The 21,387-nt window shown below is 37.5% G+C and overlaps 1 protein-coding gene across 5 annotated transcripts in view; it reads right to left on the bottom strand.

Annotated features, from left to right (window-relative positions):
• Window positions 1-1,011: 1,011 nt before the first annotated feature.
• prmt9 (protein arginine methyltransferase 9) overlaps window positions 1,012-21,387 on the bottom strand; it is a 59,982-nt gene continuing 39,606 nt past the window's right edge. For 3 of the 5 annotated variants that reach the window (XM_073042923.1, XM_073042924.1, XM_073042925.1), the window contains 7 exons: window positions 16,133-16,239; window positions 13,168-13,360; window positions 11,839-12,022; window positions 9,294-10,008; window positions 6,197-6,350; window positions 5,969-6,091; window positions 1,012-3,755 (listed from right to left, as the gene is read on the bottom strand). In XM_073042923.1, coding sequence (XP_072899024.1) covers window positions 3,537-3,755; window positions 5,969-6,091; window positions 6,197-6,350; window positions 9,294-10,008; window positions 11,839-12,022; window positions 13,168-13,360; window positions 16,133-16,239 — 1,695 coding nt within the window. In that variant the 3' untranslated portion in view covers window positions 1,012-3,536. Of the gene's footprint in view, window positions 3,756-5,968; window positions 6,092-6,186; window positions 6,351-9,293; window positions 10,009-11,838; window positions 12,023-13,167; window positions 13,361-16,132; window positions 16,240-21,387 lie in introns of all 5 variants that reach the window. The other 2 variants (XM_073042927.1, XR_012098649.1) reach the window with 2 other exon arrangements.

Here is a 21,387-nt window from a genome sequence, read left to right as displayed (position 1 = left end):
TCTAAAGAGCATCACTTAAGTACTGGAAACCCTAACGTTACTGTTGTTTAGCTAATGAAAATTCACCATTAAAGAATTCAAAATCATGACCCAAAGATTTGAGATACAGAATTTGTGGGGGGGGGGGGGGGGGGGGGGGAAGCAACTACAGTTTCTTGACACATGCTCAGATGATCCTGCTTCACATTTACTGAAATTTGTGAGACAGACTGTTTTCTAAGAACACTGCTCACCGCAACACTGGGGTTACCTGGATATTGTTTCTGAAAGTTAAATGTGGCTTTCTTCCTTTCCAGTCTCTCATCAATATTACTACCACTATTTGTGAACCAATTTGAAAGTTATGACCTGAATCTTACCAAGACATATTTTACTGCGGATCTTGGTAAAATGTGTGCAATTATATTACTCATTGGTAGTAATGTGACTGCCATTGAACTTTAAGTTGGCCTTGCGTTGGGAAATCTGCCTGCTAATCCTATGCCAGTTTAAACCTGTGGAGCAGGTTTAGCAAATCTGTTCCAAAGTAGAGAAATCAAGATAAAAGATTCTTCAACCTTGGACCTGGTCAGGCTTGTCCTGTTTTAATTACATTGAAGTAGGTTTCACTCTGTTTTTATATGAGTACCTTTGCAGCTTTTACACCATAATGTCATTGCTGACAATGTGAAGCTACCATATATGTATGGCTGTTTTTGCATGTATCTACATCAAATACATAGAGGACCCAGCAGCAGTTTGGTTATCTTCATGATCTAAACAGTAAAGTTAGTGTGCTGAACATTGTGGTTATATCAAAATGTGCATAAATATTGCCACATAATCTGATTTTTAAACCACACTAACCAATGTTCTGTAGTGCTAAATGAATTACTTATTTGTTCTTCAGCTTGAAGGTGGCCAAAACCATTAAACTAATATTCATTGCACACAATTCCTCTTGCTCATCTATAAAGGATGCTGTTTGAAGCCTCCTTGGAAAGAGTAATTTTCACTTTGCATAATAACTGGTTATGTGATTCAATTTTACTTTAATAAAAGCTCTTAAACTTGTGTAAACAAAAAGCCTTCCTGTGAATACACTATTGGGTATTCTGTATTAACATAATAAATCAGACATTCACTTGATATGGAAATAGCTTAGAAATAGTTCTAATGTTTCAAATAACATCTAGCAGCCAGAACATTTGATCATTTTTCATGCGTAATAATGTGAGAGATCTATTACTATTAGATATAATTATTTTGCCATTTCTCATCTCTATCTGCTTAAGGCAGATTGAGATCCGTTTGCTGAAAGAAAACATCTTTTTGATAATGTCAATGCAATAGGTAATTGTAAACCATAGGAATTATTGAACAGTTCCTCCAATGGTGACAGAAGCCGAAGGCTAATCCGCAAATGGTGAATACATGGGTGTATTTTGCAGTATTTAATACAAAGTCTATAAAAAATATTCACTCCCCATGGAAGTTTTCATGTTTTATTGTTTTATGACATTGAGTCTCAATGGATTTAATTTGGCTTTTTTGACACTGATCAACAGAAAAAGACTTTCATGTCTAAGTGAGATCTCTGCAGTTATCTACAGTAATTACAAATATAAGACAAAAAAATTGCATAAGTATTCACTTCCTTCCCCCCCCCCCCTTTTAATATGGCAGACCAAATCATCACTGGTGCAGCCAGTTGGTTTTAGAAGTCACATAATTAGTTAAATAGAAATCTATTTTTGGAGACCTGAGTGCAGTCAAGGTGTATCATAGTATCATCATAGTGATCATAGTAAAAATACACCTGTATCTGGAAGGTCCAACTGCTGGTGAGTCAGTATCCTGGCAAAAACTACACCATGAAGACAAAAGTACATTCCAAGCAACTCTGCAAAATGATTATTGAAAGGTACAAGTCAGGAGATGGATACGTACAAGAAAATTTCCAGGTCACTGAATATCTCTTGGGAGTATAGTTAAGTCAATCATCAAGAAATGGAAAGAATATGGCACAGCTGTAAATCTGCCTAGAGCAGGCCGTCCTCAATAACTGAGTGACCGTGCAAGAAAGGGACTAGTGAGGGAGGTCACCAAGAGACCTATGACAGCCCTGGAGGAGTTACAAGCTTCAGTGGCTGAAATGGAAGAGATTGCACATACAACAACTGTTGCCCAGGTGCTTCACCAGATACAGCTTTACGGGAAAGAGACAAAGAGAAAGCCACTGTTGAAAAAAACTCATGAAATCTCAGCCAGTTTGCCAGAAGGCATGTGGGAGTCTCTGAAGTCAGCTGGAAGGTGGTTCTATGGTCTGATGAAACCAAAATTGAGCTTTTTGGGCATCAGACTCAATGCTCTGTTTGGCATAAGCCAAATATCACACATCATCAAAAACACACCATCCCTACCGTGAAGCAGGTTGGTGGCTGCATCATGCTGTGGGAATGCTTCACTGCAGCAGGCCTTGAAAGGCTTGTAAAGATAGAGGGTAAAATGAATGCAGCAAAATACAAGGAAATCCTGGAGGAGAACCTGATGCAGTCTGCAAGTGAACCATGACTTGGGAGATTTGTTTCCCAGCAAGACAATGACCCCAAGCAAAAAGCTAAAGGAATGGCTTAAAAACAACAAAGGTTAATGTCCTGCAGTGACCAAGTCATAGTCCAGACCTCAATCCAATTGAGAATTTGTGGCTGGATTTAAAAAGAGGCAATTCATTCATGATCTCCATACAATCTGACAGAGCTTGAGCAGTTTTGTAAAGAAGATGGGTGAAAAATTACAGTGTCCAGATGTGCAAAGCTGATAGAGACCCATCCACACAGACTCAAGGCTGTAATTGCTGCCAGAGGTGCTTCTGCTAAATACTGACTTGAAGGGGGTGAATACATAAGCAATCAATTATTTAGTGTTTCATATTTGTAATTAATTTAGATCACTTGAAAGAGATCTGTTTTCACTTTGACACGGAGTCTTTTTCTGTTGATCAATGTCAAAGAAAGCCAAATTAAATCTACTGTGATTCAATATTGTAAAACAGTGAAACATGACAATTTCTAAGTAGGGTGAATACTTTTTATAGGCACTGTAAAAACAGCAGGAAGTGGCCTTTGGACTATTTCAGTCTACTTCAATAAGTAGACTGTTTCTCTTCTTCCCATCCTCACCCAAATTTCATTTTCAACAAATGATTAAAGAACAATCTTCTTCCAAGTACATTGTCTTTATATACATTATTAAAACTGACAAATTTGTGAACAATTTAAATTAGAAAGCCATAGAAATAAGGACAAATGCATACAGGTCTATAAATCATGCAATTATCCAAGAAAATATCTGTTCATATCTTTGGCAGTTCAGTTCAATGGTAGAACATTGGGAATATCTTTCCAATGGGAAATTAATAGTCCTGTTTGATGGTTCTTGTAATTTGGAATGGAACAGATTCATTTTACTTCACTGCTTTGGGGAACTTTGCTATAATTTGAGCTGTGAACAGGCGAGTTCTATTCATATCAATTTTTAATCTTGAGTAATTACTGCTACACATGGTTTACAGTTATTGAGATATTACTCTTGTGATAACGAACTTTTAACAGAAGTTCATCTCCCCTGTTAACTTGTATTGGATTGTCTAGAACAAAAGCAGCCTGCCTCCAATGAGAAGATTCACTCCATGTACTCAGACTGATGTCCATGTCCAGGTGAATTTCATACCAAAACGGAACAGCAGTTAGACTTCCAGAGGAGTGCACTTGCACCTATGTGTTAAAAGAGAGTAAACTGAAATTAGTATGGTTTTACAGTTATGTCCAAAAGCATATGGTTGAATTGTAGACTGGAAATTCCTACTGTTTATAACCAGCTGTTGCATTGGAATGGTTAAAATTGCAGCAGGGATTCCGCTTCTGTTATAAAGTGGTAGGTTTACCTACAACAGCAGTTGATTTCACATGTATTGTCTTTGTTTCAAAGAATATTATGAATTTACTTGAAAACAGTAAAAATCTCTAGATTCTTACTGTTGAACTAGATGATATCTTACCTGTGAATCTCTAGGTATAACTGAACCCTTAGAAGTTCAAGCAACTGTTAAAGCCCAATATAATACAATATACAACACAATTACATTTAACATAACAAAACATCCCAAGATGCTTCCCAGAAATCCCATCTGAGGAGAAACCTGCCACAAAGGAGATATCAGGGAATGAGGTAACAGAATTGACTTTTTAATGTGTGTCTTAAAAGATTAAAGTCCAAACAATGGAAACTGGAGATAAAAACTAAGCCAGGGCTGAAAGAACACAATTCACAAAGAACTGTGGGGCTGATGTAATCGAATGATGTAGGACAGGTCATGGGTATTGAAAGAAAAGGATGATAATTTTAAACACAAGAGTTTCTGCAGATGCTGGAAATCCAGAGCAATACAGACAAAATACTGGAGAAACTCAGGAAGTCAGGCAGCATCTTTAGAGAGGAAAAAACATTCAACATTGAGTTAAGACCCTTCATTGGGATTGGAAAGGGAAGGGTAAGAAGCCAGAATAAGAATGTGTGTGTGTGTGTGTGGTGGGGGGGGGGGGGGGGGAGGGGAGGAGTACAAGCTGGTAGGTGATAGATAAACCTGGTGAGGGGAAATGTAGGTGTGATGGAGGACGGGGTGAAGTGAGAAGCTGCAAGGTAATAGGTGTAAGAGGTAAGGAGCTGAAGGAAGAGGAATCTGATAGAAATGGACCATGGGAGAAAGGAAGGAAGAGGAGAGTGCCAGAAGGTGGTGATAGGTAGGTGAGGAGAAGAGAAGGGATAAGAGGGAAGCCAGTATGGTGAAAGGGAAAAGAGAGAAGGAACAGTGGGGATAAATCACCAAAAATTAGATAAATCAATGCCCATGCCATCAGGTTGGCAGCTAACCATATGGAACATAAGGTGTTGCTCCTCCAAACTGAGAGTGGCCTCATTGTAATAGTGGAGAAAGCCATGGTCCAATATGGCGGAATTAGAATGGCAAATGAAATTAAACTGGATGGTCAGCAGAAAATTCTGCCTTTTGCAGCAGGCGGAGCAAAGATGCTTGACAGTGGTCCACACTGGTAAATATCTAACCCAATTCTTGACAGACAATGTCTGTGGAAAGAAATTAATGGGTGACATTTTGGGTCAAACTGCTTTACATATACACAAAGTTTATAGGTAATTTTGTTACATGGAGAGGGATTTATGTCATTATCATTATAGTAACATAATTGTCAAAAGTCTAAATATCCTGAAAATTTCTCCGTATTGCTTTCAAATTTGAAGATACAAATTATAACTAAAAATATTGATATGAATACTGTTTTTATATTTCAGCCTATACTTTGATGAACTAAATTATATTATTCCTAACATTTTTATCATTCACCGGTCTAGCAGGTTGGTATATTTTGCCTTTCTACATGTAATATGCACTTAATATTTACAACAGATTACTTGTCAAACGTTTAAAAGACATAGTTACAAGATTAGGGGGTGGTCATTTAAAACCTCCTTGTAGGAACTCTAGGATTTTCAACCTCAGAAAGTTTGGAGGCTGGATTATTGGTATTTAAAGAGGATGAAGATAAACATTTAAAAGATCAAGGTATGAAATGCTACGAGGTAAGGGCACAGAAGAGATGAGACTTGAGTCAGATCAACTATGATTATTTTGAATGGAAGGGCAGGCTTGAGAGGCAGAGTAATCAACTCCTGTTCCTATTTTCTGATGTTTTATGATCTTGCTTTTCATTAAAATTCTATGCAACAAACATTCTATAGATAGTGGAGTCCCTGTTGCAGCCTAAGCTCAAAAGGGAATGATTCATGTGACTATTTAATTAGCAGTGAAAGAATATGACTAATTTTGGTACTAGAATGCAAAGTTGTAAACTAAAGCAAAATTCAAAGTTCCCATAACCATTGATATAACTTTTTAAAAAATACACTTTACCCTGATCTCACTGCATAGGTCATCAGTGACAAGGTCCAGGAGATTCAGCTTTAATAGTTCCACTGGCTCACTGAGTTGAACATGAGGTAAAGTGGATAAATGCAAGAAAACATGGATAGGTACCTGTAGGGAAAAGAAATCAATTTCTTCACACTTACCACAGGAAAATCTATTTAATATAAGAAATTGATTTTGTACAACATGTACACTATACTAACAAGAAACAACCTTGAATTGGTTGATGAAGGGTGCAATATTGAAACCTAATGTGGGTTCTTTTCCCTGAACAGCACTTTCTTGCTGTAAAGTGTCAGACTCGATGAGTATTCCATATATTGTTATACACTGAGGCAGCAACCTTCCCTCAGGTCGAAGCAAGCACCTAAAAAAGACAAACATTTAAGCAGTCTTATGATTCAACAATTAACAAACTTCATATATCCCTCTCTACTGATGTAGAATGGCATCTGCATCACCTTATACCTTACAGAACCTGACCTGAAGAGGTAAACACCAAATTTAAATCTGGCATTTATGCATTTAACACACAAAAGAAATTCTAATCCCACCCCATATCATTAATGGAGAACGTGTGGAGCAGGTTAAGACCTACAAGTATCTGGGAGTACAGTTAGACGAGAAGCTTGACTGGACTGCCAACACAGATGCCTTGTGCAGGAAGGCACAGAGTCGAATGTACTTCTTAAGAAGGTTGGCGTCATTCAATGTCTGTAGTGAGATGCTGAAGATGTTCTATAGGTCAGTTGTGGAGAGCGCCCTCTTCTTTGTGGTGGCGTGTTGGGGAGGAAGCATTAAGAAGAGGGACGCCTCATGTCTTAATAAGCTGGTAAGGAAGGCGGGCTCTGTCGTGGGCAAAGTACTGGAGAGTTTAACATCGGTAGCTGAGCGAAGGGCGCTGAGTAGGCTACAGTCAATTATGGATAACTCTGAACATCCTCTACATAGCACCATCCAGAGACAGAGAAGCAGTTTCAGTGACAGGTTACTATCGATGCAATGCTCCTCAGACAGGATGAAGAGGTCAATACTCCCCAATGCCATTAGGCTTTACAATTCTACCGCCAGGACTTAAGAACTTTTTTAAAAGCTATTATTAATGCTTTTTGAGACGGTGATTTAGATGCATATCATATTTTTTTTACTGAGTTAAGTATTGTATGTAATTAGTTTTGCTACAACAAGTGTATGGGACATTGGAAAAAAAGTTGAATTTCCCCATGGGGATGAATAAAGTATCTATCTATCATAGACACCAAATAAAAAAAACAAATCCCAAGCATGAGGTGGAGGTATGAGAAGTAATCTAAAGTATGATCAGGTAACTTCCAGGATGAATCCAATTGAAGCAAAGAAATGGATGGGGATTTCAGCAGGTTTGAGGTAAAGTCAAAGAAATTAACTAAAACCAAAGTCATTAACGAGTTTTTTCTTCCAACAAAAAAAAAGCTCCTGATCTCAAAGACAGCAAAGTTTAATGGGCATGTAGGACTTTTCTTGCAGTGTATAGGTAATAGAATTAATTTCATAAGTTTAATATTAACATAAAATATCCCACCATTAGATCAATTCAATGACTTAGTTATATTTGTGCATTTTACAATAATGGGCCTACCAGGTCTTGAATTAAACTTCATAGAGCTTACAGTTCAAAAATGAATTCCGATCGTTAAGCATGAGAAAACAAAATAAGATGTTCTTTTTGTTCTGGTACTGTGTAACATGTTACATTCCTAAAGGAGCTGCCTGTCTCTCTCTCTCTTGATAGCTCTTAAATATAACCTCAATACCAAAAGGTTTAATATATGACTCTTCAATTCTAATAGTCAGCTGTCAAGTCACAGAATCTTAATTTGTTCTGTTATTTATTTGTTTAGGTTGGACATTTTGAGGTTTTTTTTTCAACATTACACTCTGTGGCCACTCTATTAGCTGGAAGAGTGGAATGTGGTGTGGTCTTCTGTTGCTGTAGCCCATCCACTTCCAAGTTTGATGTGTTATGCACACCACTGTTTTTAACGTGGGGTCAAGTTGTTGTCGCCTTCCTGTCAGCTCAAACCAGTCAGGACACTCTGTTCTGACCTCTCACACCAACAAGGCATTTTTGCCCTGTTAAAGAGCCCTCAGTAAATGTACTCCTTACAAATGTGCATTCACAGTCGTTGCACTGAATGTATGCACTTCAATATCTTCCCTGGTATATTCTCCTAATGGGTCCCTAAATGAGCTGATGAGCTCAGGTTGGCTTTATGGTGCCTTCCACCATTTATTTTGTGAAGAGGAGCTGAAAATGTGTATATATTTATACTGTATTTAAGGTAGATACTGATGTTTATTTTGTAATATGATTTTAACTACATTGTGGGATGTATCATATTCTACTTCATGTGTTGTCTTAAGTTAACTTTGTTGGTAATTAAAGATGGCAAGTCCTAGTGACTAAAAAAAAATCTCATTGCTCTCAGTAAGGGAGAGAGAAAGGAGCTGCCAGGAGTTCACACTGGGTAAAAATAAGTAGTGAATGAACCATTATTGTGTATTCTGGTAGAAATCTTTTTGTAAATATTGGCAGTTTTCCTTAATTTTTGTGAAACTTCTGTCAAACTACATTTGGTTTTTCACACACCTATAAACACCCTAGCACTAAAGTGCTAAGCGACTCCAGCCATTTTCCCTTTGGTCATAATGCACGTCTCTAACACACCCACAGAATTGCTGCTCACTGGATTTTTTTTTGTTTTTTGGCAACACTGACTGTAAGCTCTAGAGATTGTTGTGACTGAAAGTCCCCAGAGATCAGCCCATCACAAACCACCCCATCTGGCATCAACAACCATTCCACAAGTCAAAGTCACTTAGATCATACGTCTTCCCCATTTTGATGTTTAGTCTAAACAACAACTTGACCATATCTGCAAACTTTTATGTATTGAGTTGTTGCTACATGATTGGCTGATTAGATATTTGCATTAATAAGTAGGTGTACAGGTGTACCTCATAAACTGGCCACTGAGAGTATTTGCTCATTGCTGAATAAATGTAGAAATAAACAAAATCACGTGCAAATTAAGTTAGTAATCCCATTAAGATCTTTAATTGGCCACTGGCTCTACACTTCATGAAGATGTGGCCCAGGAGAATAAAACCCATTTCATCATCAAAATATCCCCAACTGAGACAAACTTGGGTTGCCTCCCCATTTTATCTCACTTTTACCATCTGTACCATTAATAAGTAGCTTATTGTTTCTGCAAGACAAGAAGTTTATATGCATTCTTTTAAAGAACAAGATGAAAATTAGACATACCTAGCAAGGACTGCTTTCTCTACCAGACCTTGTCGTATAAGTCCACACGTCTCTATAGCATCCAGAATAATCACACTCCAGAGCTTGCCTGACTGAGGCCTTTGCAAAAGTGTCGAGTCATCGTCCAGATAATTATGCCAAAACTCTAACAGATCTTTGGAAATGTTGTTGGATTCTGCTAGAATACTCAATGTAGCCTGCTGCTGTGCTTTCTCTAAGGAACTAAAAACTTTAATGGGTGCCAACTTAGCAGCAATCAGTGGCAAAATTGAAAAGCCCTCTGATACATCTAACAAGTACAAAGTGTCAAAGGTTGGGTCTGAAGAATTATGTAAGTCTGTGTTTTCACAATTCATGTCATCCACTCTCTGTGAGAAACAGGTTCCGCTGTCCACTGGTGTTAATGAAGATAATACACTGTTTAGAGCCGATTTGAAACAGTCATTATATTGAGTGTTATTGAGACGAGCTATTTCTGACGATTCAAGCATACAATGGAGGGTCATTCCAGAGTCACTCGTAGTCTGAAGATTGGCCAAAGCGTTACACAGTTCAGTTTCGCAGGCAAGATGGCTACTTGGCTGATCACTCAAAGTGTTCATTTCGATTGTGGTCTTGTTTTCATGTCTCAATACAGCAATACTGTGAAAAACCAGGTATGAATTCTTGCAGGAAACGTCAACTACTAGAGTATCACCATATTTCACTATCTGGCCTGCAACATAAGAGCAGATATAAATCATAAGCCAGATTCTACTGACCTGTTTCCCTCCCAGAACTTAATTGTATGAATAGTGAAGGACAATTACTCATGTCACAAAAGAATGAATACATGAAGATCTGTGCATTCAGCTCATAACAATTATAATTTCCAGTTCTGAAAATAAAATAAATCAAATTGGGATCCTTGTACATCAAGCACAGAAACCTGTGTATTGCCGATTTACACTCCTCTTGAGCTAAGTGCATGGCAGGAGTTCAGCCTAAATCCTGGCCCCATTAACTGTAAATTTGAAGACTTCACTCCTGGTGAGAAGTGATAGTTAGCATGAAATTGTTCCGTCACTAAGGCAAACAGGGCACGCCAAATTTGAAGCATGCAGCAGCAGCTTTAACTACGTGCTAAATAATAAATACTTGTGTTTGGAGACACATTACGCTGCTCACAAAAACCTGATGTGGCCAAATAGGATTCCTGCTAAACTGCCAACACTTCACAGATTGAAATTAGATAACTCAAAAATAATCTTAACACTTCAACTAAGAACCAGAGGAAGTGTTCTGAAGGTTTTCCAATTACTGTGGGACAGGAAGATAAGCCTCAAAGCGCATACGTGACAGAGTAGAAAGTTACACAAAAAGCACAGTTCCAACCATTCCCCATTGTTGTTGCCAGGCCTATCCAAAGTAATTGAAAGAGAAATGTATGAAGAAGTGTTTTATATTTTTAGTACCTTCAAATAAGGAAACAACTATCATTTTATTATGATAAATCTGCTTATTTGAGATGTCATCTAATATTGATAAAAACATATAAATTTTATATATGTATACATTATGTATAAATCAAGGTAAGTATTGATTTTAAAAAGTCTCATCTGCTTTCCTCCAAAATATTAATTATACTTCATTATTTTTATTTAGTTTCTTCAAAATAAAACAGCATTTTTAAATGAAGTATTGGGACGATGCTTCAGATTTCTTGACAAATTCTATCCTGTTCTGTTCAACCCCAATATAGTAAACTGTCTGTTTGGTCAAAGCTTAAAATGAATCTATGGCTTCTCTCTACTTCTCTATCAATTCCAAATGTCCCCAAGGTCCTCTGATTTCTTTCACTCAACCGTTAATGGTTGTGTCTGTATCTTAAGGACTGGAATTTCTCTATTCCTCTCCACCTCACTGTCCCCTTTGAAATTTATTTCTTCAAATAGAACTCTGGTCATCCAACATGGCTTGGTGTCAAATTTTACTATGTGAATGCACTCTATTGAATCTGATTGTTGTTGTCTTATTAAGGATAAGTGCTTGATGCATTTTGGTTTCATTTCATTTGGGGAATACAACAATCTATTCATATTATGTGTTTTGCTCTGATTTCCAGCATATGCAGAATCTTTTCTGTTCATACTGTTCATATTTGATTGAAAGAGTAAATTTTCACTGAACAAATTCTGAGCAAACTATAGAGTTTTAAATCATAGAGCAAAAGCCACTTGATCTGTCATGCTAGTGTTAGTTATTTGAAAGAGCGGCCTAATTCAGTCCTGCACTCCAGGTTTTCCCTTTATATTAATCCACTTTAGGTGGTTTTGCAAATTATTTTGAAAGTTCATTAGAAATGTGTTTCCATAGCATTTTTTTAATAAGTGTGACTGAGCAAAAATTCTCATTTTCTGTTTCTATGACCATCGTTTATCAACAGACTGCCACACAAAACAGTTTCTTTCTACTTGCTCTAAAAATATCCTTCATAGTTCTGAAATCACTACTAGTGAATTAAAATACTTTCTCTTAACAAACTTCTCTATTATTTCATACTGACCGAGTGCACCCTGCACAGGATATACAGCCTGTTCCCAACAGGTTTCTTCATCAGGGCCAGTGGAAAGACTGGTTTCATCATCTAACTGCAGAACAAACCAAGCAACGATAGCATCCAGCACACCCTCTTTAACTACTGGCAGACAAAGTCGACAAGGTTTCCTATTTGTAAGTTCTTCCAAGTCCTAATATAAAACATAAACATAATGACCGCCATTTACTGCAGACTTCATATCATACAGTGCATGGTATTTTCAAAAGAATAAGATGCCAAATTACCTCTCAAAGCAGTTTTTTAAAGATATTACATAAAATGATTTTTTCTTTTAGTTTCTGAATTACGATTCATAGGCTCAATTATTGTGTAATTAAATAGTGCAAAAATATATCCTTTTAAAAATGCTTACATGCAAACAAATTTCTTAACAATGACAGAAATTTTCCTGACTTTACTCTTTCAAAGAAACAATAATCAAAGTAAATGGTATAAAGGTTGGAAAAGATTCAGAAATACCGCCCGAATATCTATATTGATCTTTTACTCCAATTTAACTTTAAACTATTTGCTTCACGCTCTGGATACAGTAGCTCATTGGACTTGAGGCCTGAATACTGGAGATACGAGCTAAATCCCATTTCACTTGGATCCAATAGGTATCTCAGGTTGAATCCCAATTAAATAAAATTTAGAATAAAAGGTAATATCACAGGTAGGGATGAAGAAACAACTTCATTGTTGTAAAAACCCATCTAGTTCACTAATATCTTTTAGAGAAGGGAACATTCTCTTATCTAGTCTGTCCTGACTCTCTCAAACAGCCCAACAATTAATGGGCAATGTTCACATTCTGTGAACAATTATTTTTACAAAACCCTTCAGATGTCAGTATAAATTCACATCCCCTCACCATTGTGTTCAAAGAGAGCACAAACTGTTACCATATACTAATGCTGAGGCTCTGATCTCAAATGCTTTTATGTGCATCAGTGCTGTGACTTGTATCCCATCAATGGGTTTACCCAATAGTGTTTACCCTAGACTCATGAAACATCAGTGAGTTTATTCTGCAGCTGACCAAATAATCAGCTGACCTTGACGGCTAACAGAGTGAAACATAACAAAAACTGAGAGTACAACTGCACATGTATTCCCCTGCAGTTAATTCTTTACATCTTTGCCTGAAAGTAAAAGTGTTGCACTGTTTTTTTGAACAGTAATACGAATATTATACTTCACTGGTACTTGCAAAATACAGTCACAGGCCAACTTCAAGCCCGGAATACGCTTTCTCGATACATGTCCTTGGAATTGATGCAGCTGTTCTCATACCTGTGGACTGTTGAAGTCAATTGTCATGGCCTGGAAATGATCAGTCAGAGGGCTGTATCCACCTGGTACTCGCCTCATTCGTTCAGTGGTGTAAGGTTCAGCAGCATCACCATTACAAAGCTCACTGCTGACTGGGCTGTACCATGTTATTGTATCATTCATCTGCAACCCACCAATCTCATTGAAGCAAACTCTGACAAATAAGAAAAGAATAAACTTGATTAAAGATTATCAAAAGCTTTCTGTAACAAAACTGGATCTCATAGTTTAACATAAAGTTTAAAGCTTCTTTTAGCCCTTTCATTGACACACTGAAACATCACAATTCTTTTTGCTTCAAATCAGATTATTAATTTGTTGAAGCCTCTCCAGACTCTGGATTTGGGGATTACCAAACGTTATATGGATTTTTTGGTGTAGTCTATTTTGTCGTGTGCTTTTGTGATATCATTCTGGAGGAGCGTTGTCTTATTTTTTAACTGCATTGCATTTGTGGTTTCTAAATGACAATAAACTGAACTGAACTGAAAAACTGCTATAAAATTGTATTTGGTTGCATTATCTGTCCTGGTTTTCCCCCTTGCACCATTTGCTGTCATTCCACCCTCTCTGATATCTTGGGTATGATGTTTTGTAGGACAATATTACTTAGCAGAAGAAATTGGATTGGCTTATATGCCATAGAATCAAGTCATAAATGCTTTTATCTAGGACTAAGTCACAGCTGAGGCATTTTTTCAAGCAGGTGCTAACCATCTCTTTATCCTTGATAAGCATCTTCCTCTTCAGCTCTCAGTGGTTTGTGACCTTGAGTACATAATTATAGAAAGCCTTTACAGTACTGAAGAATCCATGTATATCAGAGTTATCAGCAAGTTACTGAGCTTCCTATTTTCCTTTCCACCTACTCAGAACCCACAAAATTGGAATGGGAGCAGATTTCGCTTGATCACAAAGGAGCAGCTAAGATGAAGGAGATAATTTTGATGTTTCCATAAATTTTGAAGATTTTTGCAAGTGTTAACATTGGTATATTTTCCAATCTTACTATGGGTGGCCCTGGTCTGAAAAACATATAGGAATTCAAAGATCTGCTGCTCGCTTAAACCATGGGTTTTGCGTCAGGTCTGAGATCCAGATTGCCAAATACCCTCATCCTCAATCAATCAAGGACCGATATACTGAAGCATAACAGCTTAATTTCTTCACTTCTCCTGGTGAAAAGTGGCTCTCGAGAAGTGATCCAGGCTTTCCAGGGTCTCATCATTGGGGCCATCAGTCTTTGGCTTGTAATTGAAATTAGCTTGGAGCTCAGCTTCTGAAATTGTGTAAGTACAAATGACACCTGAGGATTGGGTGATCTCGGCTTGGAAGCATAGTTGTCATGGGTGCCATCAGTTCCAAGGATTAACTTGCTGTGATTCAGTGATGACTAACTAATTCTTAAACATCAAAAGTGAAAGCATATATTTTGAGTGACAAAATCTGTAATTTTTTGGATCATTGTGTCAAAATAAAAATTGCTTGTGCTGACAGATTAGTATTTTGGGTATTTTTCTAAAGCTAATAAACTTGAGACACAGAGGAAAGGTTTTGCCAGCATCCTTTTTAAAATTGTGCAAGTTATTTAACAAAAATATTCCTTTAATTAAATCAAACAAGCTAAAATTCAACATGAATCTTTTTAATGCGACTCAACATCATGCATGCACCAGATAATAATTAGCGTTGTTGTGCAAACTCTGAAGAGTAGCCTCAATATGATGGACTGCTTCCCATCAACAGCGTGAGATTTTGAAAGTAACCTACTATCTTTTAATTTTCTGGCAGTTAATGTGCATTAAATAACAGCAATCTTAACAAATCAATAATGGTAAACCACCAAGGGTGTTAGCCATTTAAGAGCATATAAAATTGCATATTTCAACAAACATCCTGGAGAGTTCATTTAATGAAATCCATAAAGAAAGGATCAAAAGTTTGATTAAGTAATTTAGCCTTTGCATGGTGTGCATAACCACATTCAGCTCTTAGGGGAAAATGCTTTTTTAAATTTATTTCATCTTGAATACAATGCTTGCAGATTAGCTGTCCATATCACAGCTGTAAATACAAATTGGGATAAATTGTTTCACAAGATCATTTCAACCAAAGCCAAATTCTTGGGAAGAAATGTAATTCAGCTTGGAGTTATGACACTGGTGAGGCCTTACTTGAAGTATTGTGAGCAGTTTTGGACCCTTATCTAAGAAAGGATGTACTGACATTGGAGAAGGTCCAAAGGAGATTCACGAAAATTATTCTTGGGTTGAAAGGCTTATCTTATGAGGAGGGTCTGATGGCTCTGGGCCTGTACTCGTTGGATTTCAGAAAAATGAGGGGGGGATCTTATTGAAGCCTACTGCATGTTAAAAGGCCTCAATAGAGTTAATGTGGAGAGGATATTTCCTATGGTAGGGGAGTCTAAGACCAGAGGACACAGAATCATACTTTTGGAATGGAGAGGAGGAGGAATTTCTTTAGCCAGTGTGGTGAATCTATGGAATTTGTTGCAACAGGTGATTGTGAAGAGCAAGTCATTAGGTATATTTAAGGCAGAGGTAGATAGATTCCTGATTAGTCAGGGCATGAAGGAATATGGTGTGAAGGTAGGAGATTAGGGTTGTGCAGGAAATGGATCAGCCATGATGAAATGGCAAAGCAGACTTGATGGGCCAAATGGCCTACTTCTGCTCCTGTATCTATTACGCTCTTAATCAGCCTATTGTTTTGACAGAAAATGCCACTTAAGGATGGTGTTAAGAGGCATTTTACGTCAACAAATCATTTCATTTAAAGAGAAACAAACCAAAAGTAGAGGAGAAACACAAGTTGTTTGAAGTAATAGTTGAGCATTGTCAGTCTATGTTGTCATTTTGACTTGCTTCTAACATAGGTACACTTTCAAATAATAACCTTAACCCACCTGTGATGTCTGCGGATTTCTTGACACTCCACTGCCATGCCAAATACAACAGCATGCAATGGGATAACACGACCAAATCCTTCTGTAGGACCTTCCTGCCCTGCTGGCTGAAAAACAAGTAAAAGGAAAAAGGGAAAATTAAAATGGAAAGATTAGTGCCTACAACTGTACTTCTGTCAAACTATAATTATTTAGAAGTTAAATAAAAAAGGAAACCAGCACTGATATAACCTCTTTCAAATTCCATTCAGTACTGCCCAAAACACTTTACAACTAAAAAGTACCTTTGAAATATAATAAGAATCCCTGAGATTGAATGAATTAGATGAGGAGTTCCCAACCTTTTTAATGCCATGGACCCAATACCATTAAGCAAGGTTGGGAAGCCCCTGAATTAGACAAATAAAAATAATTTAAAGTCCAATCCATGTGATGCAAAGTCTATCTTCTTTGATGGGAATATTCTACAGCACCCTCCCCCAGTATTAACAGGGACACTGAGGAGTAGATAAGTAGGCAGATTTTGGAAAGGTGCACAAGTAATAGGGTTGGTGTCATGAGTGACTTCAACTTTCCTAACATTGATTGACACCTTAGTGAAAAAACTTTAGATGGGCTACGTGTCCCAAAATTATTCATGACATGGTATGTGGACAGGCCAACCAGAAGAGAGGTCGTACTGGATCACTAAACAATGAACCTGGTCAGGTGACAGATCTCTTGGTAGGTATGCATTTCAGAGATAGTGACCACAACTCTCTGACTATTAGCATAGCCATAGACAAGGATAGGAGCAGATGATCTTTCTTTTTTCTTTCTTTTTCATTATCTTTTTAAGTACAGCACAGATACAGACCCTTTGGCCCATCTAGTCCATGCCAAAAGCAGCTAAGCTCCCCATTCCCATCGACCTGCACCAGCACCATAGCCCTCCTTTCATTTCCGTATTATCCATGTACCTATCTAAACTTCTCATAAATGTTGAAATTCAGCTTGCATGCACACTTGTGCTGGCAGCTCATTCCACACTCACACAACCCTCTGAGTAAAGATGATTCCCATCATGTTCCCCTTAAACAACTCATCTGTCTCCCTTAACCCTTGACCTCTGGCTGTAGTCCCACCCAAACTCACTGGGAAGCCTGCTTGCATTTACCCTATCTATACCCCTCATAATTTTGTATACCTCTATCAAATCTCCCCTCAGTCTTCTACATTCCAAGGAATAGAGTCCTATTCTAGTCAATCTTTCTTTACAACTCAGGTCCTTCAGACCCAGCAACATCCTTGGAAATTTTCTCTGCATTCCTTCAACCTTGTTTACATCTTTCTTGTAGGTAGGTGAGCAAAACTAGACACAGGACTCTCTCTCTCTCCCCCCCCCCCCCCCCCCCCCCCACTCCACTCTCTCCATGGTGTGTTGCTGCTGTCTACTTGCCATGAAAATTAGCATCCTTATATGATGGTTACAAAGAATTTTCAGCGGTGCTAAATTAGGTGAGGTCCCATCTGGAACAGTGCAGGTTCTGTATTAGCACAATTCTGTGTGCAAACCATCACAACACTGTTTTTAGATTTGGCCAATTTCATAATGTCTTGCAAGGAATCTGATTGGGTGATTGTGCTCTCTATCATTCCACCTAAAAGGTGAGAAAGTGAATTTCTAGACGATGGTCTGACATACATACTGTGTGCCAACATTAGCAAAATCCTATTAAAACAAATAAAGTTTTCATAAAGCATAATTTATTTCTGGTCAGACAACTTTTGGTCATTGTAGTTTAAGAATCTCAATATCAAAGTAGTGGAAAATCTACTTTTATGAAATTTATTTGGCTGACGGACTTTCTCCCTTAAAAAATACCAGATCATTTAGGTATAAGTTGGCAAGTGGCTTGGGATTCCCCAGATCAGGATACTGCTGAAGTTTAAACTACTGCAGAAAACTAGCAATCTACCCGCTGTATGCTTTCCAGGTAATATGTAGCTAAACACAAATGATTTCTGCACCCATAGATCAATTAAAGTGTTGTGAATATGTCAGACTTGACTTATCACGTTTCAGCTATATGACCCGTCATCTTCATACAGGTGCCAGACCACAGAAAATGCCCCATGATCATCTTCCTCTGAGCTGGAAAACTGCTTTGAGAAATGGAAGCTGTCTGTAGCCTGAAGTTTCTGCAAGTTGAAAACCCTGTCAGCTGAGACCACTGTTAGCTGAGGCGGAAAAGGTTGTACGTGTCGGTTAATTAACAACAGATCTTTGATAATTTTAGATATTTGTTAGATTGCAGTTAAAATGTGTACAGATCTGTATTATAGATTCAATACAGGCTGAACAACAAGAGTTCAATCTGCAAAATAATTAATTATAAATTTTCAGCCATATTGTCTAACCCATGCAACATGTGAAGTTCCTTGTAACTGGCCAGAAGGTGGACAGATCAAACTGTTGATCGCCAAGCTGGTAATCTTCCAACCAACCACTTCTATCTCAGCTTTCTCAAACGGATTCAATCCTGGCCTCCAATTCTACCCAATGGTATTTTGCACATTCTCCGATATCACATGGGTTTTCTCCAAATGTGCCAGTTTCCACCCACATCCCAAAGTTTGGTAGACTAAATGATGACTATAAATTGTTCCAAGTGTAGATAAATAGTAGAATGTGGGAGTAGTTGATGAGAATGGGGGCAAAGCGCTACTGGATGCTCGATGGTCAATGCAGACCCTCTGGTCCCAAAGGTATTTCTGTATTACATGACCATGACTTTTGCCAGGTGCCTGGAATCTCATGGTCTTTGGGTTGGCAAGCAGATCCATCAACAAATTTTATCATAGACCTCTAGCTGAGTGAGACACAAGACTTCAACAGCTCAGTCTGGAACTCTGGGGTTAGGGAATCAGCAACAAATTTGGTGTATGTTGCTTAAATTGCTTAAAATAGAACTAACACACCAGTGGTAGTTAGTGCAAAGACCTTTTTTTTAAAAACTGAATCAGCTTCTTACTTTAAAAATGCTATTAGTTTTCAGACTCATACCTCACCCTAAATGGTTGTCACCTAAGACCTCTATACTTTATTATGGGGTACAAGCGTCAGCCAAAGCCAAGACCCAAAGAACACACTGAGATGGCTAAGATTTACAAGCAATTCTTTGTACCGTGTGACAGTAAGCAAGTCATATCACCAGTGCATGAAAGGAATGGTCATTAAAACTACTTACACTTAAGATATAATGTGTATTAGAGGATAACCAGCTGACTTCAGCTGAGAGTATTAATAAATCACATCCAAATGTGACATGATTCACATTACAGATATACATGATACATGGTTTCCTTGTAGTCAAAATTCACTCCCAAGACAATTTAGCTGGTCATCAGAATCAAAGCAAGCTTTGTAATTTGATTCTTCAACTAGTTAGGTTCAAAATGACAAAATAATTTTACCAAACAGACTTGTGTTTATGTAACACCTTTCAAATCCTCCAGATGTTTGAAAGTACTCTGGAATTAATGAAGTACTTTCTCAGAGCAAATAGAACACAGAACGATTTGAAATCACAAGCTCACAAATTTTGACTCAAGATCAAGTTAAGAGCCCAAACATCAGGTCAAAAAAAAATTGTAAGAAGCAACTTGAAAAAGATAAAGAATGTCAGAATTTAGAGTACATCAAAGGCACTACCAAAGGAAATGGCATTAAAGCCCAGAATTGAAGGAGAGTAAGAAAATATATCATTGGCGGCCCAAGTGGTTGACATGGAAACCCCATAGTCACTTAATAAGTTCTATATTTTACTGTGAGGTACGAGCCAAGACGTAAAGGACCTACTGATATGGCAAAGATTCCCAAACAATATTCCTGTGAGAGTAAAAAGTGGTATGACCAGTGCGTGAAAGGAATGGTCACAAAAACTTTCCACACTTGAAGAACAATGTGCATTACAGGATTAACCAGCTGAAGGTATTAATAACTCACATCCAAATGCAAAATTAGATGATCCAGCACAAGACTGTGTTTCTTTCCCTGTTGAATTGTGTGGCGGTGACATAAAAACATGGTTTCCTTGTAGTCAAAAATCATTCCCAAGACAATTTACCTGGTCATCAGAACCAAAGCAAGCTTTCAAAGATGGGTTTGGTAATTAGATTAGTTTGATCTACAATGACAACATAAATTTACAAAACAGACTTATGTTTATATGGTACCTTTCTAACCTTTCTAATGTTTGAAACTACTCTGCAAGCATTCAAGTATTTTCTTGCAGTAAATGGAAGACAGGAAACAATTAACAGATACAGTCTCAAATTTTGATACAAAAATCACATTAGCTGCCCAAACATTAGATCAAAGAAGAAATAAAGAAGAATATTTTAAGAAGCAACTTGAATGGGATAAAGAATGCCATTCTTTGTGGTGTGTCAGATAAAGGCACGACCAAAGAAGATTGCATGAAAGGCCAGGAATAAAGAAGTGCAAAAATAAGTGAATGGAGCCTTCAGATGTGGGACAAATTGTACAATTATATTTTTGACATGATAAAGGATCAGAAAAAGAGATTCCTCAGTATAGAGTCCAGATTTAACATAGTGACTACTATGTTAAGATTTGGCATTAACATTCATAGAAATCTAAGACTAGAACAAAACACATCAAACAGAAAAAGCTTTCCAATCAAGTTCCCTGGAAGTGTGAATGGTACAGAAAAAAAGTTAGTGACGTACATGGGATTTTGAGGTCAGTGATAAAGAATGATGCTCAGGATTTCCCTTCGCCTCTTAGACGGAGATATTTTGAAGATGACATCACCAGAACTCTCAAGTATTGACAAAGGATCAATAATTTCAAAGGACATCCTTATTTTTTGAAACAATACCTTTGAGATACCTTCCTGGGTTGTACAGAGTTTACATGTGAAGCAACCACCACCGTATTCCTCCAAAGATCCTCAGACAAAAATATGAATTTTAGCATACCAACAAGAACACCTTAACATGCACTTTTCAGTTCAATTCTAGAAATAAGTAAATATTTGATTCTGCCAAAAGATAGACAGCAATGGGTAATGGAAAATAAGACCTTGAAATATAGGAGCAGAATTTGACCTTTTGGACAATCTAGTCTACTTCTCCATTCAATCATGACTAATTTTTTCTTTCAATCCCATTTTCCCACTTTCTTCCCACAAAGACACTAAGACCATAAGATATACAAGCAGAATTAGGCCATTTGGCCCTTCAAATCT

This window comes from Hemitrygon akajei, chromosome 4 (genome assembly GCF_048418815.1).
Source record: "Hemitrygon akajei chromosome 4, sHemAka1.3, whole genome shotgun sequence".
In the NCBI taxonomy this organism is placed as follows: Eukaryota; Metazoa; Chordata; class Chondrichthyes; order Myliobatiformes; family Dasyatidae; genus Hemitrygon; species Hemitrygon akajei.
This window is presented reverse-complemented; position numbering and strand designations above follow the sequence as displayed.